The following is a 25460-nucleotide window of genomic DNA, read 5'->3' on the forward strand; positions in this document are numbered from 1 at the left end:
ATCTGGATTTGCACAGCCAGCCCGGAAAGAAGTGGTCTGAGACTGTGGGAAAGCATCAGCACCTCTCAGTCCTAGCACAGCCATCTTATTAAACAAAATACCCCAACACTGCACCACCCTTCGTTTCATCTGGTCTAGGTCCCACACGTCCTAGGAAAAAGTTTCTCATCCTTCACTACCCAGAGGGAAAGGACTTGCTTAGAGGAGCTGTCACTCTGTCACCAACAGATCCAAGGGGAATTCAAGCTTTTGCAAGAGGGCAGAGATAAAACTCATCACCATCTCTGCAGCTTTCTTTGCCAGTCACTCCCTTCTCAGTCCCCTGCAACTTCTGAACTTTGCACCATCCTCTTTCCCCTACATCCTCCAAGAGTTATCTTTGGGATGAGGACCTCATCAGTGTTTCAGAAGGACGCCAGCAGCTTCCCCTCCCTCTTATGTGGAAAGAGCCACATAAACTTCAGAGTCAGGGACACATTGATGCATTTTTCTTTCTGAGGTCCAGTTCCCCTCATTAGCCTTTTGAATTCATACAACATGAAGACAATATGAAGAAGATTCTGTACCCTTTTCTCTACACAAAGGCTAAGGTCTAGGGGAATAGCACATGTCATTTCTTGTGAAATTCTGCATGAAAAGCGGTAATAAGATTTTTTGAGAACCTGATATATATATATATGTATAAAAAAGAATCAACACACAAACTTCTATTTTCAAAAACCACACCATTCTCAGTTTAATGCTGCAGGCTACAACAGTCTGTTTTACAGTCAGTAATGCAACACAGTCTCCCTATTAACTAAATAAATTCCCATATTTGATTCAGTGGGAATCTGTTGTTCTAAACAAAATATATAAGGCAAGAAGGTTTACTTAAAATGCCAAGTATTTAAATGAAACTGACAAGAAAAATAGGAACAGGCATCACACATTTCACAAAAGGGCAGCTATAACAATAACTTATGCTGAAGTGGCCAAAAGATGAAGCAATAGAAAATTGGAAGCAATTAACATGTAACATTCAAGAAATATTAAATACATACTGAAGACTCAACACAGCATTCACACAAAAAGATGTAGTGATGAAAAGCAGATACTTTACATAATAAGCAACAAGATATTTCAAAAGTGGCCATAAAAACAGAGGAGACTAGTACTGCCACACTGAGAAGAGCTGGCTGCAGAACTGCAGTGCTGATAACATAAGTAGGGAGGGATGGCACGCATCACCCTCACCATCAGAAGAGGAGGTAATAGCCCTACAGCCCTACTCAAGCATCAATAGCATCTGCTTGCTGCCAGCCCAGGGGGTACTTACGGCTTTGGTAAGTCCTATTCCTCTCAAGAAACAGCTCTGGGTAAAACCAGGAGAACCACAATCTGTGCAACCAGGAGAAAGACAGCACCTGATCCATGCCCACTCTTGCTGCTCTGGGAAGGCAAATTCAGCCTCTAGGTCTGTCTTGACCCAAGTAGGTATCAACACTGGTGTCTCTTCTGGCACCTTCTGAGGTCGCACTCTGCAATGGCTTCCCTCTAAACAGGACATCACAATGCAGTTTCCCTCCACAGATCAGGACCATCCACTCAGGCTGCCAGCAGGTTTAAGCATACAAAAGCTTAGCCAGAGCTCAGACCTAACTCCAAGTCCACAAGTTTAGTCTGTCCAAGGCACAGAAAAGGGACTAGACACATGAGTGGATTTCATGTAGGCTCTAGAAACCAACTTTTACTTCAGTGAGTGTGAGACTTGTGTGTAGCCAGGAAAACCTGCGGTTCTCTACATGCTCTACCCTTTCTTTCAGCTGATGCAGAGGAGGACACAGAAAGCACCCTAAGGGCATTATTTGCTTGTCCAGAATCACAGTGCTCATTCTCTATACCAGGAACAAACACCATCTACCCTCCAAGCTGTGCTTCTTGCTGCAACAATCCCCCAGGCCTAAGTGAGCCCATTTATAACAGAATCACACCTCACAGCTCCTCTCTGCCTTTATGCAACTCCTTGTGCATTCTCCCAGGGCTTCTGAGAGCTGGTGGAAGCATCCCCTGTTCATGCTACATGGGGAAAGTCAGGAGCCTGCCAGCTGCTTCAAAAAGAGACAGCAAGAAGCCTAATGATAATGAAGTGCCAGGTTTTCTGTCTCAAGTTTAGGTAGAACTTCAAAATGACAAAGGAATTATCCACCCATTGCAGATGCAGATGCCAAGAGAGGCTTTTCCTTTGTTTTTCTCCTATGCTAATATTTCAAGAGGATGACACATTATTTAATTTTTTTTTTAACTGAACTGTCATGGTCTTTGAAGTACCACCACACTTACAATGTGGGGCCTGGCAAACTCAGATGAAAATGGATAATGAATTTCAGATTTTTTGTTCTGTTGCTCTTGTGTTTGATGTTAAAACCTAAAAATGTTGGAATGCGATTGTTATTCCTGCATGATAAAAGCTGTTTCTATCACAGCCCTGAAATACTGCAGGGGTTACACACACAAAATGCAGAATTTTATTATTTTATTATATCAAGACCGTGAAGTTGTTATCTGCAGAAAATCAATTCCTACATGGTAGTTATTACAGACCATTAATTTGTACAAGGAGAAGTGTGTTCTCCCTGGATTTATAAAATTTTCTTCTAATATTACAGCCTTTTGTCTACTTGGAAAGGATGAGGAGCATTAAGAAACAACAAAAAGTTGAGTTAATGTGAGAAGCCAGCTGACTTTTAACATACAGATCTGAAGACCTCTGGAAGGCAGAGATGCACTTGGGCATCCCTTTGTTCTGCACATTGTGGGAGCTCATTGCATCCCAGTTTCAGACACTGCTTTATCTGTTGGGGATTATCCAGCCCAATCACATGGAGTTAAATCCCCAAGGATGCTGAAGGGAATGGGCAGGAAGGAAAACCAGTTATGGCAGGTGGGTAAAAGCCACCAGGACCTTTAAGAAGATTATGGGGAAGCTACTGATGGGGAGAGTAAGTGGCATGGGGCTGCATCCTCTCAAAAAAGTTCCCCTGTGCTTGGCACTGGTGAGGCCACACCTTGAGTGCCGTGTCCATTTCTGGGCCTCTCATGATAAGACGGACATCGAGGAGCAGAAGCAGATCCAGAGAAGGGCAACAAAGCCGGTGAAGAGTCTGGAGTGCAAGTCCTATGAGGAGTTGCTGAGAGAGCTCAGATTGTTTAGCTTGGAGGAAAAGAGGCTGAGGGGTGACCTTATCACTCTCCACAACAGCCTGAAAGTAGATTGCAGCTGGGTGCAGGTCAGTCTCTTCTCCCAGGCAACCGGCGACAGGATGAGAGGCATAGTCTTAATCTGTGCCAGGGGACATCTGGGCTAGACATTATGAAGAAATTCCTCACAGAAAGGGTAATTAGATATTGAAATGGGCTGCCCAGGGACGTGGTGAAGTCACCATTCCTGAAGGTATTTAAGGAAAGACTTGGATGTAGCACTTAGTACCATGGCTGGGTTGACTACGTGGTGCTTGGTCACAGGCTGGACTCAGTCTCGCAGGTCTTTTCCAACCTAATTGATTCTGTGAACACAAAGACAACAGGGACTAGCAGAAATGGCACAGAGCTCAAGAGGAAAGAAACACGCTCAGCTGGGTGGGAAGAGCCAGGTGAACATTTGCTCTCCTAATGCTGCTACATAAGGTTAACTTGTCATGAACCAGGTTTTGATTTAGTCAAGCAGAACCCAAGCATGGTTTTCCAGGTAAACACCAAATTTGTGCTGGATCATGACAAGTGATGTGGCTTTCCTTTCCTGGGATGCTTTCTGGGAGAGGCCTGGGGTTGGGTGACGGAGCCTAAAGGCAGCAACCCTCAGCCCAGGGAAGGTGCAGGGACCTGCGCACACCCATGCCAGAACCTGAGCTCACTGAGCAAGCCCAGCACGTGCAGGTCCCAGGTACAGTTCATTTTGCATAAGCTGATTAAATCCAACAGGTTTGTGCTCGTAAGTACCCAAACGCTGTGGGTATTTTGCCTCTGCCTGTCTCACTCTGCTTGCTTTAAAGTGCAGGCTGCATATTCCCAGCCAGCCCCAAGCAGCTGCAGTGTCCCTGTGGCCACTGGTGGCCTTCCCTTCACCCCCATGTGCCCACGCAGGGACTCTCCTGACCTTGTCCTCACCGGCTGATGCTCCTCCCTCTCCAGGAGCACCCTGGTGCCTTTCTGTCCCCATCTCCACCAGAGCAGTCATACGTCACACCACTCTACTTAGTGCTTCTCCCCTCCAAAGCCGGCCGTAAGGAGTAAATAATCCTCTTTAAGCCCGGGGAAGGCAGGCAGTCTCCATTTTACACATATAGAAACGGAAGAAGGGGTGAAGAGGTTCAGCCTGTTTCTATCAGAAGATCCCTGAAGATCAAGCACACCACTGGTAAGCGTTTTAACTTAAGCTCTTAGGCAACACAGGGTAACCTAACAAACAAACCTAACAAGCAGGCGCTGAATGTTTATGATCTATTTGTTTACGTGACACACAAAAAATTTACTCTGGGCGATTTTTCTGGGTATGTTCATTGTTCTGTAAGCTTGTGTGTGCACGTTTGTGGCTGTATCCTCTCCTCTAATCTTCAAGCTAATTTCAGCCAAAGAATTGACTGGAGGCAACAGGAACAATCCATGAGCTTCCTTCAGAAACATTTGCGTGGACTGCACAAGCCATATTTCCCATTCTTCCAGTCCAGCTGCTATATAAGAAAGGCAGGAGGACAAATGAAAGCTGAAGAAACCACAAGGTAGTCAGTTGCAAACCTCTCCAGCACAAGAAGTTGCCAGCCCACTGCCAGCACCACACTGGACATCCCACGGATTACCCACCCTTTGGGTTTCTCACGTGTGTGGTTATTATGTAAGGTCATATGCTCTGACACATGTGTTCCTCGAAGTGATGGGCTTTCTGGACTCCGTCCAGAGGATCAATGAGGATTCTATGATCAACAAGAGCTTTGAGAGAACACTGCTGTTCAGTCAGTTGTACCCTGCTAGGACAGTTAAAGGGGATGACTCTACTTTTCTAGGAGGTTCAAGACCTCAGTAGAATTAATTAATGTAGTAGAACTCCACACCCACACTACATGTTACAGACTGATCTCCAGTATCAACGCTGATAGACATTACTCAAATGGAATATAAAAGTTGCTTTAAAAAGACAAGAGTCTTTTAAAACCACTTCATAATGTTAAGTTTTGAAAGCCACTGAAATAAATGCTATCCGCTAACAACAACATTTAAAGTGGGTGGCAATCCTGGTTCCAGCATACTTAAGCTTTGCATCAGAACAAAACTATCATAAATTGGTTAAAAACCGCAGTGATATGCAGTTGACACCCACGTATGTTATACTGGTTCCCAAGAACAAATGATATGTGTATAATATCTCAGTATGTTCCATGTGTTATTGCTGTTAAGAATAATGCAAAGTACTTAAAATCTAAAAAAAATGTATAATGCAGTTGGAAAAAATATGTAAACTTTTCTTGAACACATAATACATATTCCTCTACATTCTCTACCAAATCAATATTGTTTACTAAAGCATTCTTTGTACAGCTAGCAAAAGATCAACAAGAGATCAAAATGTGGTATATAAATAAAATAATAGTGTTAACTATGATGTCTGCAGTCCTTTCCCCTGTATATTCTAATTGTAATACATATGCTAAAAAATCACAAGAATCATTATTTATAATTATTGTACAAGGATATAAAAATGCCACCTGAAACACAATGTATTAAGCTGACAGATGTGGTCTCTGAATAACAGTGATTTCTTTGGATAGTCCAAGTAATTTTAGTAACTGGAAATTAGCTAACAAAACCACCTTGGTCAGGAGCTACTGTCCTAAACGGCATTAATACTATTAATAAAGTGGTACATCATATCAAACCTGGTAAAAGAGTGGTACATCATATCAAATTTTTCCTCTATTTTTACAAAGAATGAAGTGCCCTCTGACTACTCACCTGGAGCTCCACAATACAGTAATTCTGACTGACAAACTCATCTGATTTCCAATCCAAAGTTTGTTTTAACTCAATCTGAGGAACTGAACAGATGCTTCTCCCATGAAAAATGACATCCAGCCTGCTGCTGATGCTTCGCTGGTAATCCCAAAACCAAGAACTATGGACTCGTTGCAGTTTAAAAAAAATGGTGCTTTTCAGCTAAATCCCAAGTATTGGTTCTGACAATGTCCTACACACAATCATCCACCCTGCTCAAGGAAGAGAAGCTCTGCAGGCGTTACCCAGCCCATACCTCACAGAGCAGCTGAGCAGCTGCTTACCTGCTGGTGCATGGAATCTGCTCAGGGAAGGGTTCCCTGCTCTTACCTGCCTGCCAAGAGTTGGCAGAACATCACTTGCTTCCTTCAGTACTGGAGAACAGCCTCTCAGCAGAAGGTGCAAATAAACCCTAAACCCCATTCATTATTTGTTTTTCTTTTGTAAAACACACTCCAGCAGGTGATGCTGCTGCTAAACTTCTCAGGATCTGAATTATCTGAAAACACATTAGCAAAATAAATGAAGGTGAAATGGAACTTCAAATACCGTTTTCCCTGGGTTTTATTCTGCCTCAGAGGAAAATTTCACTAGAGAAAAAGAAGTCTGCATCAGTTTTGGAACTAAACATATGGACTAAAGCTTGGAAAAAAAACTTAGACATGAAAAACTAATCTTTTCATTTATGAAGGGAATTGATTATCAACTTGCATGATCCCAAATTCTCCTCTGGGTAAACAAGACATTCAAGACAGAGCATAGACAAAAACCAGATACCTACATGGATAAATAAAAGCACAGGAAAGAAAAAGAACCTTTTAGGAAGACCATATTAAATGCATATAAACCCCTTTTTCTCAAAGCCTAGCACTTATTTTCCCTGCATTTATTTTCCCACACTTAGCAGATAATTTCCCTAATGCCCCTGAAAATACCAACAGTGATTCTAGGCATTATTAATGAGGACAGGCTCCGTCTCCTAACTGCAATAATTCTAGGCTGAACTTCATGTAGTAAACATCACATTCCATAGACTGATGAGCCAGCTCTCAGATAAACACGCTTGCTTAAGTATCAAGTATTAACACCCTATGGCAATCCGAGTCCATGCACAGTGACTCAGTGCAATTATTCTGAGTGTAACAATAAGTGGGCAGTCATGCAGATTTGTAACTTATTGGTTTAAGCACAAAATTAAACAAGCAAGAAAAATTAATGAAAACTATTCAATTTTAGACCAGACTGGGGACAAAATATGAGTAAGTATTATAAACACGACATAATCTCATTTAAGGAGACTGTGTAACACATAGGTTTTACAAATAGTTACAGACATTAATCTTGTTACATTTATTTCCAGAGTTTTATTCAGTAACAGGATTGATTGACTGGAGAAACACAAGCTCAGACAAAAAACTAGCTGAAAGCTCTATTTTTGTCAGTGACAGATTCTTTTCTTAAGTAACTTGTTTTGTTGTCTTTTGTTCCAGGACTATAAACATTATTAGCAATTCTCCAACTGGCAAGAGAGACTGAGATGTTTTGTGTTCACCATTCTGGATTGCTTTTTGTTCTCGTACACAATCCAAGTGTTGGGAAGAGGCAGCAATTTTGACTTCCCTTCCCTGTAAGATCACCTTTCTTTTGCTCACAACTGGGTTTTTCTGCTGAAGCAGTGAGGAGAGAACTGCTCCATGGCTCACCCTTGCTCTGGGAAAGATGGGTTGCAGATCCTGATAAGTGGAACTATTGCAACCTATGAGCTTACGTATCTGACAACCAACATTACCATCCAGTTCCTTGTCATTAATTTGCTTCCTATCATCACTGACTTCCCACAGCCAAGCTTCTGCATGGCTTTCATGTGGCTGCAGTTATTTCTGTTTGCACCAAGAGGTCATTTCATATGTTGCTAACAGAAGGGATACTGCTTTCTTCTGTGACTTCAGGCAGCTTTTAGGAAACAAAGATTTCCTGCCCCCTTTCCAACTGGAGACAAAGGTCAGGGAGTTTAACAATGAAGCACAGTGTTGCAGCTCGATATTTCAGTGCTAAAAAATTTACCCACAAAAGCAAAGAGGGCAATTGCTATATAAAACTCCATGCACAAACACGTCCCATCCAAAACACATGTTTGTAGCTCGAGCAAGGATTGGTGCCCACTCAAACAATGCTATTATGTATACATTTCCCAAGAAAAATGGTATTTTACTACACAAAGGCCCAACACTTTAAAAGAGGCACATCTGGGGTTTTGTAAGAACTGAAAAGTACAATCCATGAGTACAACACAGGATACCTTCCTTGCTGGACTCAATTGCTAATGGTCACATTCATGCTTCACTTCCATGCTGCGACCTGTTCCAGAATCTCTGCCATCCCCCTGACCTACCAAAAGCATTTACACTCAAGGGGTGATTTCTCTAAATCAACATTATCTTCCACTTTTCACTAACAAAGCTACACCTGACCTACCATTCTCTCTCTGTGATATTCCTCATATTCAGGATCCAAGAGGAAACATATTGGAACAGCTTTGCCACACATTTTTCAGAGCAATATAATAGTGCTCGGAGCACCAAGGCCTTTCTAAATATTTATGAGCTCCAATTTTCATACAATACCCTTCCCAGGCAAAGGAAATAATCACCAAAAACCCACAGTGAAAACTGTTTCATTATTTGGACCACAGTTTGTAAGCATGGTCTTTGCTGTCCCATACAGGGAATGGCTGCTTTGTGTTAACATTCACTATGGCTCTTCTACTCCATTTGGAGGATATGGGACCCTAAATCAGCACAGGTCAATGCAGTGTCTCCCATCCCTTTATCTATTTCACTGGATGCTGGATAGTGGTCTGCTGGATGTAATACACTGCATTTCATTTTGTTCATTTTCATTTCTGCAGAAGATAAGTGCTCCCCACAGAGTAGTACTTTTTGTTTACATTTTTTTACAAGACTCCCAAATGCATCATTCAGAGGAAATACTGTCACTATAATAGTTTATACTGTACACAAGAAAATGCCTTCTCAGATCACACTCATGATCCAGCCCACCATCAGCTTCAAGAAGTAAATCTACAGAAGCTTCAGGGCATAAAGCTACAGAAGCTTCAGGGAAAGGTGCAAAAAGACTAACACCAGTCAATCATGAGAAAAACCCATCCTATCTCTTCTGTTCCCCATACTGTGCTGGAAAACAAGCTCTGAGAAGGATGCCTTTGTCCCAAAGCACTAGGCTGTCAGCTAGCAACTTTTTCCAACAGCTTCCACCCTGGAAAGCTTCCCTCTTTTGGGTTACTCACCAGGATGGAGAATAAGCTCATTCAAACCTCTAAGGCTTCCTCCATAAAAAATTAAGCTGAGCCACTTTCTCTGCCCCAGACATTCAGGCACACCTTCTTCTGCAGCCTCTGCGATGATCATCCAGCCACTCATGCAGGTGACTGAACTCACCATGTAAGGTGCTCATCACAGCACTTCCCAAACTAGTCAAGCATGGGTTGGAATAAGGACATATGCAGAATAGAAATCCAGCTGCTTTTCCTGAATGGCTTCAAAGAAATTAAAATCCTCCATCTACTTGCTGACTTCCTCCATTTAAGAGAATTAGTTAAATCAACACACATCTATCACTGTAAAAACCAGGTGTGTTGTATTCAGGGTTTGGAGAAAGACAAAAAATATTTACTATGCAGATAGACTAGCTGTATATGAGCAAAACAAACTGAATTCCCTCATGCATCAATAGCCAAGAAAAGAAAGAAAACTTATGGTTGCCTCTTCAGCTGGGCAGAAGCAACAAGCAGGGCTTCTGACAGGTTGATTAGATTATTTCTTTTTTAACTACTCTCTGAGTAGGAGAGAGGCAGGAAAGGAGGTCTAAGTCCTACTGACAGAGAAGCAAAAGCATGCTCTTCTCATGTTCCAGTCCCTGAAGACTTGATCTGCCGTACACCCATATTTTTCAGTAGTCTTCCATCTCCCTGCTCTTGCTCTACAGAGACCATGGCTCATACTCCAGCCCTCTGTCCCCACATTTCCTGCCCATCCCCTCCATACCTTGGTCAAAGTGGCAGAGAAAATGGCATGGACAGTTGAGAGTGACTGTAAAGCACGCAGGACTTATTTAGCAGGACCTGACAACCAGGAGTCCCTTCTCCAGCCCAGGTGAGCCACCATGGAGTAGTGGCATGGGTTCCCTGAACCACTGGAGGACCTGCCAAACTCAGCCTCTGCTCCAGCACAACATTCCCCTGCCCAAGGGAAATAATTTCCCCTACAATGATTCACTGATTTACAGCTGGCTAGCTGCTACCCCCACCTCCTTGGTGAATGCAACATATACAAGCACATGGTCTGCAGCTGCAGAGACAAACCCCAGGGGAGGAAGAGTGATTGATGTGCCATATACAGCCTGCCACCAGTTGAGAAAGTTTCCATCTGAAAGGATAAATTGCTTATCTTCAGTGTCAGAAGTTCCTCACACTGTCTTAGATGAAGGATCAGCCCCATGTCTAAGCCAAACCCTCCCCTATTGATAAAATTCACATAGATCCATAGAGGAAAAACTCATTTCTCATGTGAGTACGAGGAACCACGTGCTTTTACCTGGTGTTTCTCCTCTCTGAGCACACAGAAAGGCAGGTGAAGGGCGCTTCTTCCTATGGCCAGTGTTTCAGTGTGGGACAGGTCTCCACTGCCGTCACAGCAGCTGCAGCGACTGGGAGCACTGGCCTGCTGTGCATGGGGGCCATCCTGGCGTGCAAACCTGACTCCCCTTGAGCAGTAAGTATTGTGGCCAGACTCCTGGTACCCAAATTAAACTCTTCTCAGTTAGGCCAAAAATTCCAGTATAATGCTGCTCCCCGTCTTAAGCAGGTCCTGTTTTCAAGGTGAGGATGATGGTTTTATGTGCTGCAGGAATTGTTTTGTACCAAAGCAGAGAACAAAATGAGTGATGGTGGGAATGGGACAAAAAAGCTACATGAGTGATGGAATGAATCCTCACAGCCAAGGAGAGATGGGCTTGTTGAGGGTAGATTTTTGCACCTCACGAGGGACTACTGATGACAATGCCAGTAAGACAGAAATGAAACAAAAAGCTAGGTCACTGAGACTACTAAATGCCAAGAGGCACAAAAAAACATATGCAGAAAAGCTCATTAATCATAAAATACCCTCCTGTGCCTTGCATTGGGGATCCAAAATAAACAGTGGAAGTTTTAAACTCTTTTCAAGAAATTACACCAAGCGACGTGAATTCTGGATGTGTCCATGTTTGGGTTTCTAGGCAATAAGACTTCAGTATAACTCTATTCCATGCCAGGTACTAGTTTTAAAATGGAAGTCAGACCTCCTTGACATGTGATGGTGGGAGGTCTGAGATACTGCACATGACCAAATAAGTCTACATCTCTGAAGACAGTGTGGGATTCCCCCCCCACACTTATATGAGAAGCAGCTGCTTCTTTTTGGTAGTGGTGTTCGTGTGTTTTTAATGTAAATGCATTTCCCCTTCTCCAGAAAATGTTCCCAGGGTATTGTGGCACCCTGAGGGTAAGTCTTGCATGCCATCTTGCTTGAAAGGAAAGCTGAAGTTTTCTCCTGCAGAGAACTGAGGAGACTGCACAGCCAGGGTCCCCCCAGAGAAGAGGAGTAACACATTGCCAGAGGAAAGCAGAGGCCAGGAGATCAGAACTGACCTCAGGACTTCCAATCTTCTTACCTAGTAACAATGCTACCCTTACACAATACTTTTCTGCAGGTTTGAGATGTGAAAACAAGGCCCCTACAACTAAATGCTAAAGTAAGCTATTGGTGAACAATCTGAAAATGAGGATCCAATTACATCAGACTTTGGGAAAACTGCTCAACAAGGACAGTTCATTACATAGGATCCAATTTTAGGATTGACTGTCATATAAGAGTGTAAGAACAGTTTTCTCTTTCACTTTTGCCATTAATGGAGACTCCATGTGGAAGGTCATTTTTGCTGAGGACCAAACGACATTGCTGCAGACTGAGAAAAGTAAACAAAACTGGAGGGTGGAGACCCTACTGTGTGTACCCACAGCAACTCCAGCTCAACACGTCCATCTTCCTCTGCCTCCTTGACCTCCTTGATCTTCTCTACTGCAATACATTGACCCCTTACTTTTACCACTTATGAGAAACATGGCTAAATGACTGAGTTTGAAACATCGTTGAAGAAAGTGGTCTCTTTGTTTTTCTCTAACGTGAACATTTCATTGACAGGGGTTTCACTAGAATCACAGAATTGCTTAGGTTGGAAAAGACCTCTGAGATCATCAAGTCCAAACATTAACCCAGCACTGACAAGTCCAACAGTAAATAATCATGTCCTCAAATGCCATACATGGCTTTTAAATACCTCAACAGACAGAGCCCACCACTGCCCTGGGCAGCCTGTTCCAATGTTTGACAGCCCCTTCTATGAAGAAATTTTTCCTAATATCCAATCAACACCTTCTCTGATGCAATTTGAGGCCATTTCCTCTTGTCCTACTGCTTTTTACCTGGGAGAAGAGACTGACCCTCCCACCAGTCTCCAATCTCCTCTGAAGTAGATGTAGATAGCAATAAGGTCCCTCCTGAGCCTCCAGGCTGAACAACCTCAGCTGCTCCTCCCAAGACATGTATTTCAGACCAGCTTTCTTGCCTTTCTGTGGATGCACTTCAGCACCTCAAGTCCTTCTTGTTGTGAGGGTCCCAAAACTAAATGCAGTATTCAAGGTGTGTCCTCACCTGTGCCAAACACAGGGAGACAATCACTTCCCCAGACCTGCCTTAAACAGCTATTCTGATCCAAGTGGACGTATAGTAAATGGTTGCAGAGGAGAGGGTAAGCCAGGAGCCTTGAGATGAAAACTTGGCAGTCCTCTGGAGAAGCCCCATGTGAATCCATACTTTCAGCTCAAGTTGCCAGCTATCTGTGACTGCAGAACCATGAGATTTTGGCTTAGCCAAACAGGAATATGACTGCCCTATCTTGCTTTACAGCAGCAAGAAGGATAGTGACACAGTCTAACACAAGGTGAGCCACAGTGACAGCAGAAGAGCAATGTGTGAGCTGCTCTTCCCTCCAGCTGCTGTGTAAGGCACATCCTTGGTGTTCTCTGACCAAAGCAGCACAGTGCATAAAGATGGATGGGCTTTTCTTTTCCTGCTGGAAACCTTTAAGAACCTCACAAAGGGCACCACAGAACTTAGCATGCTCATTGCTGATGTCTGCAGTGCCACAATTCTGGCTCCTAGTGCCTTGTCCATGTGTATTTCAGAGTGGGCAAGGGAAATACCCTTATTTTAGTGACTAGTTCAGTTATCATAACAGGCATGTTCTCTGTTCACCATAAACCTCCTCAGTATCCAGTTAGTGCATCTGGGAGGAGAGGGAGTAAAGGGAGGAAGATATTCTGCATTTATGTTTCCATTAATTCAGCATGAGAAACAGATCAAATGTTCATTTATTCCGTGTTCCAGGACACTTCTTCCAGACACTATAGTTTCTCAGATACCAGCATCTCCCTCACCTACATATTCACACTAATCCATATAAAACTATGAGTCATTACACAAAGTTCCATCCAGAAGAGTAAGCCATTCATCCTTTGGGGGAGGAGGAGGAAAGGGAAAATTAAGAGCTGTTTCCAATTTAATTGGCAGACTTTACATTTTTGTTCTGCTTCCATTGGAAAGTGTGGTGCTAATTTTTCTGCCACAGCTTGCAACCACGGTGAGATCTCAATCTGCTTCATTTATGTCTACCAGCAGGACTGCTAAAAAAATAAAATAAATCAGAACTGCATTTGCTGTGCCTCTGGTCAGTGTGCAAGCTCTATGTGCTGAACTAACACTTGTGTTATTTCGGGGAGTCAAACGTTTTAAAAGTCCCTGCAACTGCTAAGTGCCTTTTTCAACTGCTCAAGCCTTGGTGTGGTATTCTTGAGAGCACAATACCTTCTGATCTCTTTTTGAAAAAGAAAAGTACCATGGATTCATGCACACTGCTCTGCAGCACACCCTTAACTTTGACTTTTATGCCGTAGAGCACAATTATGCTCCACCCTGTCTTTTTACTGTACCTTGTAGTCAAAAGCATGGTTTCCTGTAAGCAAGTAGTTTTTCTGGGGGCTAATTTTGAAGTGCGAATATTTAGGAAGCAGCTAATTAGAACAGGTATGTGGTTGTAGTTCCTACATTATCTACTTTAACACAGAAGTTTTAATTATGTATTTCCCTTTCCAGTGTGACAGAGTACTGGACTTTGACTGTCTTCTCATTTTTACTCTTTGTATAATTCCTGATTTTTTTTCCCAGATGCTTCTTGGCTTTGCATTTTCTAATCCAACTATTTTCTCCCTCATTTTCTAATCCAACAATTCCAGTCTGGCAGCTGCACATAACATTTACGACTATTTCAACTCAACCTCCCTCATCTTGTTCCTTTTTTTCACACAGCTCTTAAATCACGATCTTTCCCTCACAAGCAATTCAGGGGCCATTCCCACTGACTGTGTTACCCGAGAGGCATGAGTGGTCCATTCGTGCAGGGACCATCCATCAGCCTGTGGCGCTGAGTTGGATTAATTCCACAGGCATTGCTGAGCTCCCAGGAGCACTGGCAGGGAGCACTCAGCAGCAAATCCTCTGGTGGAGGACTGGAACCATCTATTTGAGCTGCTCCTGGAGCTCCTGCAGTGCTCACGGAGGGACATTTGGGACACCTGATCTATACCTGGATTTTGGTAAGTGGATTGCAGGGTTACAAAGAACAGCAACCCGAAGTCCAAAGCAAATAATACACAAAAGACACCAAATCAGCAGCCTTTCTGCAGGAGATAAGCTAAAGCCAAGCAGCCATGAGACTTTCAGCACCTTTTCCCAAATTAAATCAGTTTAATTCTGTGTGACTTTGCTAATGATTCATGGATCTTTTAATGATGCATGGATTCACTGATCTTTGAGAAACATCAGATTTCCCCGGACTTACTCCTTTTCCAAAAATGTATCAAGCCTAAAGGCTTCCACAATGGCTGTCTATCAACATTTTCTGAAGTATCAAACAAGCAGAGGAGAACTACTGTTGGGTCCTTCAGTAGCCATCTCAGTTGACAAGGAGATAGGAGGTGGCACAAACATCAGAAAGACGGCTCTGCACCTCTGATATCTAATAGCTACAACTGACAGTTCAACTTGCTCAAGCTTTCCTGGAGCAGAGCACCTGCAGCTCCTGTCAATTGAGCTGACGCCAAATATTCCAGGTACCTTCATGCAAAAACCATACATTTCTTCATAAATAAAAAAAAAGAAAAAAAGAGGAGCACGTAAACTATATCCTGCTCCATGGCAGTTCAGGATATGAAGAAAAAAAAAAAAAACAAAAGAGAAAAAAAAGAATCACAGGCACAGAAGCAGCACAGCCTGCTAAGAAAGAAGTGTTACATTAAGCAAGATGTGCATGTGTAGGTCTGCATCCTTCCATTTCCACCTCCTTCCTAACCTAGAACGTGCAATTTTATCCAGTGTAGCTTGCTGGGTGATAGCATTTCATCTGAAATGTCAGGGAATACAAGACACATGCAACATATTCAACAAATATTCAAGGCATTAGGAGGCACCCAAACAGTTCAGGAAAATCACAAGCCCTCAAGTAAAGACTTTGAAACCTTAAGGAACAATACTTGCAAATGTTAACACCAAGCTTTGTGGGGTATGGCTGCAGAAGGAAGGCATCTCATCTAGAGAGAGAGTGTTTCCTCACAAAATCCAGGTATTTAAGCTTTCTTTTTGTTTTCTTTTAAATATGTAATACAAACTGTTGGAGAGCCTTAAAACTTACATGCCAATTATTTAGTCTCAAAAAGCGATCCTTGAAAGGCAAAAATGCATACTTTTCGCTGATGAGTAATCAGGGAAAACTTTCTTTTCTCTTTTAAAAATGAACTTATGCTTCTTGCCCTCTAAAAATTATGGAAACTTCTAAAGGCAGAAAATGCCATGGGGGAAAAAAAAGAAAGAAAGAAGAAATGCAACACTAGATAATTTTAAACCCTTCGCATACCTAAAAAGGGCATATTAAACCACAACCTTAGTCATAAACCTCCAGTAAGTGCAAAGACGAAGTACCGCGGGCGCGACATGCAGCCGCTTGGCTGCCAGCGAGGCAGAGGCTTGGAGCGCACAACACACGCCAAAGGAAATGGGTGTCGTACCTCGCCTGCCTCCAGCATCTCCTCCTCCACCCCCCACCCTCCCAACCACCTGTAGCAGCCTCAGAGGAAGCAGACATGCTCCCACATACTTTCCAGCTATGCTGTGCCAGCCGCAAAGTCCGCACGCAGCCAGCGACACATGTGTGAAAATGCATACGTGGGGAACCAGCATCGGGTCTCTCTGCAATGATTAACCTTGTCTGCAAGCAAGCCAGAATTACCTTCTCATTTTTTAATTTAAAAAACAAACCAGAAAAGCAGCCCAAGGAGCAAAAGAGAACCCCTCCATTGCATTCGTGCCCTTTCCCTTTCTCCCCCGCACGCACACCTACCCACACCTACACTGTGCTGGAAAAAGGCTGTAAGCATGGCATTACCACTATTGTGTCCTGGGTACAGGGAGTTGTGGTTTTGAGATTAAACACCCAGTAAAGAAATTTTACCCTTTTGACCAAAATTTTCCATAAGCAATTGAACATTGGTTAGGAAAATAAAATAGAGAAATGTCTAAATTTCCTCTCATGCTCAGATGAGGCTATACGGTTGAGATCACTTCCCCGTGATAACCTAAAATTAGGGCAAAAAGGACACACACCAAGTGCCAGAGAGAAGATGCCAGGCTATAGGGACCATGGTACTGGGGACACTGAGAACTGGTGCCAGGGCAGCACGACCTGGTTTGGGAGCTCTTCTTGCAGGTGTCAGAAGGGCACCCTGCCTCTACCAGCTTCAAATACACTGCTATAGGTATCTTTTTGTCAGTGGTCAGTCTCCAAGAGAAAAAAACCAAAAACTAAACTAAACCAAGGGAAAAAAAAAATCATTACACCCCCCCACTCCCCTGAAAAACCCAGCAGCCACAGAGAAAGAAGTTTTAACCCCGTAAACCCTAAAAGAAAAAAGACCCAGGGAAAGTAAGTTGTTTTCCAAAGGTCGTCTGGAAACCCTTGGGGTGCTTTGCCTATTCTGCAACAATGATCCTCTCTCTCTTTGAGCCATTTCACCTTTGCCGATATGCTGGGGGAGGGACTCATGGGTGGGGAGGGAGTTAAAAATAAAAACAAACACTGAAAAGCTATTTGTAAACTGTTTCACCCCAGAGAACCCTTCAACTTGCGGTTTCTCTAACCGACTGCACAGCACACCTGCAGAGTGAGTTGGGGCAGGAGACACCCCTCCACAAACACCCGGGAGATCCCTCACTGGGCTGCACCTCCTCGGGCACCTCTCTGCGCCGGATGATGGCAACAGGTGCCCACGTTCCTGGGAATAGCCTAAACTTTACAGTCAAGAAACAAATGCAAGGTGGGCAGGGGACAAAACCACATAAATACAGATATATATTTCCTCAGATAAAAATGCCCTGAATACAGTTTCAGCTTCGCAACAGTCAACACTGCCCTTTTCTGGGCTTCAACACATACAAGATCTAAGGCACCTGGTCACATCTCCTTCACCCCACAATCTCTGACCAGCTAAAGAAAGCATCTTTAGTGTCAGGTGTTACCAAGTACAGCTATAAATGCTACAGCCTTTTCTGCCCCATCCAGATGACCTGCAACCTGAAGTGCCAAATCCGGTAATTAAGCTATCCCTCAAACTCTGCACAGTCCCAGGAAAGCCAGATGCCCATCTCCTCCAACATCATTTCAGCACTCCGGATTGCATTTGGAGCAATAGGCTGGGAGCAAAGACATTTCTCACAATTCTGGTTTACTCATAGTCCAACAAAAGGCCACTAATTCTCACCTCTGGGCAGACTACTACTTTACAAACAAAAAAACACCAAGCAAATCCCAAATCACCTTCAGGCGGTGAATCAGCCATTGCTTGAGTCACACATGCACAGAGTGCACCAAACTCAACTGAGAGCTGCACCACCGACCTCAGCCTTTGCTCCTCTCTGCCTGCCCACCCACACCTTCACCCCAAAACTTGCAAGGAACAAGATCTTCACAATGCTCTGAAGGTTTAAATCAGAACTATGCAAGCAATGCTAGTGTGGGCATAGACATCTTGGAAGGCAGGGCAGGGAGGGTGGATTGCATTAACTAACACTGCTGATGCTGTAAAATGTGCAGGTAACCAGTAGGAGCAAATCCCAAAGGCTGGTGATCAAATAAGCATCCCTGGTATGGCTGTTTGTCCAAAGCTTCACCAAACTATCGAAACTTGCTGAGGTGCAAAGTAAGACTGGAAGGGAGAACCTTTCAGAAGTCCTAATTCTTCACACTGGAACATGATTATCGGGATTTTTTTTTTTTACATGGAATGGAATTGGATTCTAGGAATCCGGTCTGGGAAAATGGATCTTCTTCTACCTTTTCCTCAAGACCAAATCATGTTTTCATTCTGACAGCAGCTGAGCACAACAGAACTCTCCTATGGCACCAGAATGCTGCAGGACTAAAGACCCTATAACCAAAGGTTATTCTTTCCTCTCTATCAGCTTTTGCATTGCCTGTTTACAGAACTGTGGCACCAGGAAACCCTAAAACCACCTGTACCAAAGGACAATCATAGAGAAGACAACTTCACTGCAAGAAACAGACTTCAAGTCAGGGGGGAAGGACCACAGGCACTTGGGGAAGGAACAAGGAAAATGTGTGGGGCCAAGCAAATCACTTCTGGCATTCATCTTTACCACTGCCACCTTGCCCTAGCCTTCTGTACATGCACACCCTCTCCAGAGCACTCAAGTCTCATCTGCACTTTGAATTCCTTTGCTGCTGAGTGTAGTAGTCAGCTCTTTCATGTTATTTTAGAGCAGACTGCAAAGACTTCGGTCCTATAAAGTTCTCCTATGACATTGCTGACCTTGTTGCTCTTTACGCTACTCCAGCTTTCACAAGAAAGAAGAAAGTAGCAACATTCTCAAGTGATTCAATCAAGTACTGTGTTCATCTTCAGAAATAACTGGCATCATTTTGAAATCAAAATATCTACCCCACTGCTACAGAAAGACTTCATAGCTATAAGTTCTGTAGAGATAACACTTAACAGCGCAGTATTTTTTTTCTCTACCAAAACTCATCATGAAAAGCACCAGAAACACTTGTAGCAGGCAGCTAATAACAATTACTACTTTCCTTGCAAGCTATTTTCACTAAATTAGCCTTGATAGCATCACAATTTGTTGAGGTAGGAAACAATAGAAATTAACAAGCCATGGCAATCTGGGGAGGGAAAAAGAACTATGCAGGCAGTATTTACCCCTTGAAAGTAGTACTTGGGAAGAAAAACAAGAAGCATTGGCTAAATAGCACATGGGTTGCTTGTACTTGTGCACTGCATTTGCAACCCTGTGTTTTGCTTTAGTAACTGGGGCTAGACAAAACAACTGGACTGTAGCTGTATAACTGCACGTCAGATCTTTACTTTGATCTTACAAAATGGTAACTTTTTTTGGAGAAAGTTTAGAGATTATCTGAATGATACAGCTTTTTAAGCTTGGAATTTGCTGGTTGGTGCATTAAGCATTACTCACTTTCTGAACAAAGGGGAAAGTTAACACAAATTGGCAGATGACTAACTGTCCAAGAAAGAGATTACTGAATGAATCACTGACTCTACTTTTAGTCTAATAATAAGACAAATGAAGAGGACCAAGAAGGGGAAAAAGACAAACAAAAAAATTTCCTTGCAAAGTATTTAAATTTGCATTGCCCATGAATTTCCAGCTATGACAAACTATGCATACTTTTCATAATTTACCATGAGTTTTACATTGGGGTTAGCTTAATGACATGCCCCATGATTACTTCACAGCCTCACTTAATTCAGATTTCTGTAAGAACTCTGCTCCACCTCGATACACATTTAATAAGTTACAGGAACAAATTAAGGGATTGGAAATTAAGTTAAATTGCTGAGTTGAGTCACAAGCACTTGGCAGGGTACAGAACACACAAAAGTACCTCAGGCACAGCAGATACCTGAAGCTGACCTGAAGCAGAATTTACATTTCCCAGCTCAAGAAGAAGACCTAAACAAAAGGTTCCATTTTCATTTTTGCTATCCAGGGTCTGGTAAAAAGTTTGCCTAATGCACAACCAGCATTCAGCTTTGCAGAAAATCATCCCGGGGTGCTGCTCAAGAACACAGGAAAGGGGCAGCAGTGCCATCCCCCTCCCAAACAACAGCCACTCAGCTCCAGCAGCCTGGTGGGGTGAAGCTACGGACAGCAAATCTAGGAGATCTGGGTTTGCCCCTCAGCAACCTGCACACCCACTGCTCTTCCTTGACTTTCCCACATTAGCCCTGCTGCTCTTTAGACCAGTGGTCTTACTCATCAAATTGCTTAGGAAAATTAGGCAGGGTTAAGAAAATGGCAAACTGATGTGTACTAGGTCAAAAAGCTGAATCAGCTCAGCAAAGCACAACAAGCAGATGGCCAAGCAGGACCTCATGCTCCCAGTGGCACAAGGCACTACCAGCTCTCAATTTCACCCTCATTTGGAAAGATGATGTTAGACTCCCTCCCTCATGTGAGTAAATTCCAGTCACTTGGGTCATCTGCTGAACCTGTCACTCAACATTGCTCACCATCATCCCTAGAGTGCTAAAAGGTTGCAAGAAGACCCGAGGGTTTAGGACTGCAGCCACATGGTTCAAAAAATTCTCCATAGTCACCAAGTCTGCTCATCTCTTTGAATGTAAAATTCTCAAGAGCTCATCACATCTGGGAGATCGGTGACATGACCTGGTTGCATGAGGCCAGAAGCCAGAATCAGGTAGGAATTAAATAGAACAGTTGTGACAGAAATCACAGTGTAGTTTGGGTTGGAAGGACCTTCTGGATCATCTAGTTCCAAACCTCTTCTCATGGGTAGGGATGCCTTCCAGTGGATCAGGTTGATCTAAGTTCCATCCAACTCGGCCTTGAACACTTCCAGGTTTGGGGCATCCACAACTTCTCTGGGCAACCTGTTCCAGTGCCTCACCATCCTCACAGTAAAAATTTCTTTCCAACATCTAATTTAAACCTACCCTCTTTCAGTTATTTGAATATTTGCAGGAGATAGTACTTCTGCATTTTTTTAACACTGAAGACTCATTTGATTGAGTTCTGCTTTCCTCTAACTTTTTTTTTCAATTGTTTGTTGCACACACAAGCTGGAAATAAATATCCCTAACCTCTCTTGGCCTGCGAAGCATAACCTGCCAAGCTACAGGTTAGGCTAGGCACAGGCTGCTACTGGTTTTCTGCAGAGCCACCACATTGCCAGAGCAAGACAAGAACAACCTTTAGGATATGAGGCATGATGCATGGGGCATGATGCAGTGATGGTCAGTGCATTTGGGAGACCAGATGTCCCACGGCCAGCTCTAAACCTTTTAACGAGTTTTGGTTTAATTTGATGCATTATCCAGGTTCTTGACAGACTCCACAGCAAACTTAACATGCACAAAACTAACCCTACACATAGACTGAGTAATTTCCTGCCAATTTAGTTCGCAGGGCTGGCCCACTGTGGGATGAGACAGGTGCCAGGACAAGCAAAGGCAAGGAGAGGAGATGCTGAGCAGAATCACAGCCCCAAATTTGGCAGCAACACTGTCAGATGCCCTTCACAGGTCCATCCCTCAGTGATTTTGGACACAAATCCCATTTCAGAGTCAAGAGCTCAAAACATCAGTGAGATCTAGATGCATTATTCATTTGCCACGATCCAACCTTCACGGCACTTCTGATGGCAGGATTTTCTAAAGACATGCCAAACTCAAGAGTGCTGAACCTGTGTCCTCTTGAACTCTGAATGACCACTGACACCTTATTTTCAGTCTTTACCTATTATTTCTCTGTGAACTTCAGTAAGAATTATCCCTAAATAAATCCCTTAAGTTGGAATTTGGCCTTTTTTGTTATATCCATCTGAAAAAATAAAACCTGCCTTATTGTTGCCATGTATCGAACAACTGGATTTCCACATGTTGCAAAGTTTTATTTCCACAGGCTTCTGTACCTCTATTTTTAGTGCACTTCTCCCAGTAAGAGGCTACAAGACAAAGATTCTCCATCGGAGTCTGGTTACACAAGAAACTGACAAATGCATCCAAGGTATTTCAGCACAACCAAAACCAACTACATTAATATATATAAATATAATATATATAAATATTTAGTGGTAAAAGATGCCCACTGACGATGAGAGAGCTGGGATAAGTCTAAATTTTCTGAGTGGATTTTGTTAAAAACAGACTCTACTTTTAAAATAGAATAAGAAGAAACAAAGAACCATCATATCCTTATAAGGAATAACTCACTAGTATAAATATTGCAACAACAGAGAAAGTAAACATGGAGGCTTCATAAATGTGGGAATTTTCACTCTAACAGGGAAGGAAATACTAGCTCTGCCTCAAGTATAGCCTTTAAACCTTGTAACAACACAGGCAACTTGAAAATAGATAGCAACACTAAATATTAATGCAGCAGATCAGGAGACACTGATTGGACTACCATTCAAAGTACAACACCTTGAAAAATATAATTAAAATTTTATATACTGTAACACCATGAAGGGCATGCTCTGCTTACATGAAAACAAAATAACCTCGCAACCTACAAGTAACACTTTCAAACAAAAAGCAGCATGTGCTAGAGGTTACTTCACTGCATTGAACACAGCACAGAATCTTTACAAAAAGGTAAACAGCTAAAAGAATTTGAAATCTATTACTTTTTAAGAGAGAGAGAAAAATAAAACAATTTAACAGATCACTTTCTGATTTGCACGTTTTTCAGTATCACTTTCAGTACTGGAAGATGCGTGCTTCCTTCCAGGTAGTGACAGACACATCCTACAGTTGTCATTTGTTTCAACTCCTATTTTCTGTTTATCTTCCTCTCCGCATCCTCTGACCCCAGCTGAAACAGCAATACAGGTCACTCAGCAGTCTGACTGTCCCTCTCCCCACTAGACTGGAAAAGAGGTAGAGAACAGCAGCTCAGCAAGATGAGGTAGTGTGCCAAGTCTTCCCCCGGTCAACATAAATGCATTATATTTTCCAGATGCACATCTCTGACAGCGAAGATCGGCAATTCTCTACAGTGAAATGCAAATCACTAAGAAGACAGGAAAGGGGAAGACTTTTGCACTGCAAGCAGTGGTATAATAGGTTTTCTTTGGAGTGTACAAGATCTTTCACTGCTGCATAGCAAATCACTAAATCTCCCATAAGTTAAAAAAAAAAACTCAAAGTAATATTTTCCAACCTTTCACTAAGAGTAGGGGCGAAAACCACATGTTTTAAAGGTCTTCCACAGTTTTATTATTAGAAGTAGAAATCCTACTGATACTGATGAGTCATTTGTATTGGCAGAAACCAAGAACACCCATTTTCTTCATGTGTTATAAAGCTCTCAGTGTGGTTTTCTATTAATTACTGGTCAAAGTAGATGACTAAAAACAAAACAAGTGATATGAATTCACCTTGTTTTTAAACCCTGCTCTATAGCAGCTGATTTTTTTTATCACACTTTCAAAGACCGCTTATTTTTCACCCCATTCCACAAGAAGAAAAATACACAAAAGACAACTACAAATCTAAACTCCCTCACAGTATATCCAGAACTGCAGATGGCTAATTCACTCCACTTCTGCAAAGGCTTTTGTGATCAGCTAAGAAAGAAAGAAGAAAGGAGGGAAGAAAAAAAACCCAAAAACCACAACAAGAAGATCAGTTAAAAATCATCAGTCAGCAGCAGCTATCATTTTAGAATCCTTATGAGTAATCAGAATAGAGTCTGTAAATAAAGAAGCAGTTGTACAAGAGCGTGAGCAGATGAAGGAATCCTTTCATGCTAGCAGCCAGTGATATTGCCACACAGGAGGCAAAAATGATACTAAGAAATAGCAAAATTTTGAAAATTAAAGACAGCTAAAACCAGGTTTTTAAAAGTTTAATAATAATTCCTTGCTGTTTTTAAAGAAGATTTATGCCATAAAAAGGGGTGGAGGGTAGGAGACTCCACAGCACAGCTTGCATTTGGAAAGAGAAAACACAATTCATAGGCTAGACTTGCCATACCCAAATTTGAAATTATGCTCAAGAGGATTTTTGGGTAACACCCCAGGCACAAAAAAAAAAAAAAAACAAAACAAAAAAACAAAACAAAACAAAAAACCCAAACAAACACAAACCCTATGTAAACAAAAAAAAACCAAAAAAACCACGCCCAACACCAACAAAAATACCTAAACCCCAGAGGTTTAGCTTGCTGATCAGCAGCATCAGAATGCACTTGGAGCGCAACCTCTGCAGCGGCTCAATGAACTTCCACTTAGCCCTCTGCACCTAGAGGAATGGCAGCTTGGCAAAATGACAGTGTGTTTTGATGTTGCTGGGGAAGAAAACCACAGCAAAGCAGTGACCGGAGAACCGAAAATAACCTTTGAACAGCGGCTCGGCACTGCCGGTCTCTCTGCCCGCGCCTCCTATTGTGGATAGTTTATAGCCAGGGTAGCTCCAAGCTGCACCAGACACGTGAGTCAGCAAGAGCGGCTCGTAGGAAACTGCTGACATGTTCAATTGCACTCGCACACACCGAACACACCTACCCGCTAAATTAAAAAAAACAGCCTGCATGCAAATCGGGGTGAAGGAACACCTCCACACCTACAGTTCCTGTTTTCCTAGTTCAGGTTGAAATTTTAAAGCGATCACTCAAGAAAAAAAAAAAAAGGAAAAAAAAAGCCCTCAGTGAATGTCAGCTATAATAAGTAGCTGTGATTAAGTCTCAAGGGTCATTTTGTTTATTTAAGCTGCTTTTCCTCTTTTTAAAAAACAAAATTGCTGCTCCACAGCCCAGAAGCCCTGCGTGGTGACAGGCAGCAAACAGTTCCTGTTTTTCTTAGTGGGGAGACTCCTTTTGAACGTGTGCACCAAACCCCATCTACCCATCACAGCCCAGCTGATCTGTTTTCAACATTCAGGAGGAGAAAAGAAAGAAAAAAAAAAGCTTCAGGCTTCTGTTTCAACTCTTACTAGGGATAAACTGGAAATTGCCTTGTTTTTTGTTTCTAATAGCTTTTCAAACATCTTGTTCAGTTGTGATAGCAGAGACAGTTGTATGCAAATAATAGGTCTCAGGAATAAATCTGGAAGGATCTGACCATTTCAGGTCACCTTTCTAAGTAAAAAGAAGAAAAAGGCATAGCTCAGGTCCCTGTGTCTCTTGCCCCTGCAACCACCT

At 42.7% G+C, this 25460-nt stretch overlaps 2 protein-coding genes across 6 annotated transcripts in view; one reads left to right on the forward strand and one right to left on the reverse strand.

Annotated features, from left to right (window-relative positions):
* The window catches only part of BACH2 (BTB domain and CNC homolog 2), a 183098-nt gene that overhangs the window by 153134 nt on the left and 4504 nt on the right, over positions 1-25460 (reverse strand). The window lies entirely within an intron of this gene.
* The window catches only part of LOC119699105 (serine/arginine repetitive matrix protein 1-like), a 45496-nt gene continuing 23026 nt past the window's right edge, over positions 2991-25460 (forward strand). The window contains exon 1 of the mRNA XM_038132153.1: positions 2991-3269. Within this exon, the coding sequence (XP_037988081.1) occupies positions 2991-3269 (279 nt within the window). The remainder of the gene's footprint in view (positions 3270-25460) is intronic.

The sequence above is a fragment of the Motacilla alba genome, chromosome 3, assembly GCF_015832195.1.
Source record: "Motacilla alba alba isolate MOTALB_02 chromosome 3, Motacilla_alba_V1.0_pri, whole genome shotgun sequence".
NCBI lineage: Eukaryota > Metazoa > Chordata > Aves > Passeriformes > Motacillidae > Motacilla > Motacilla alba.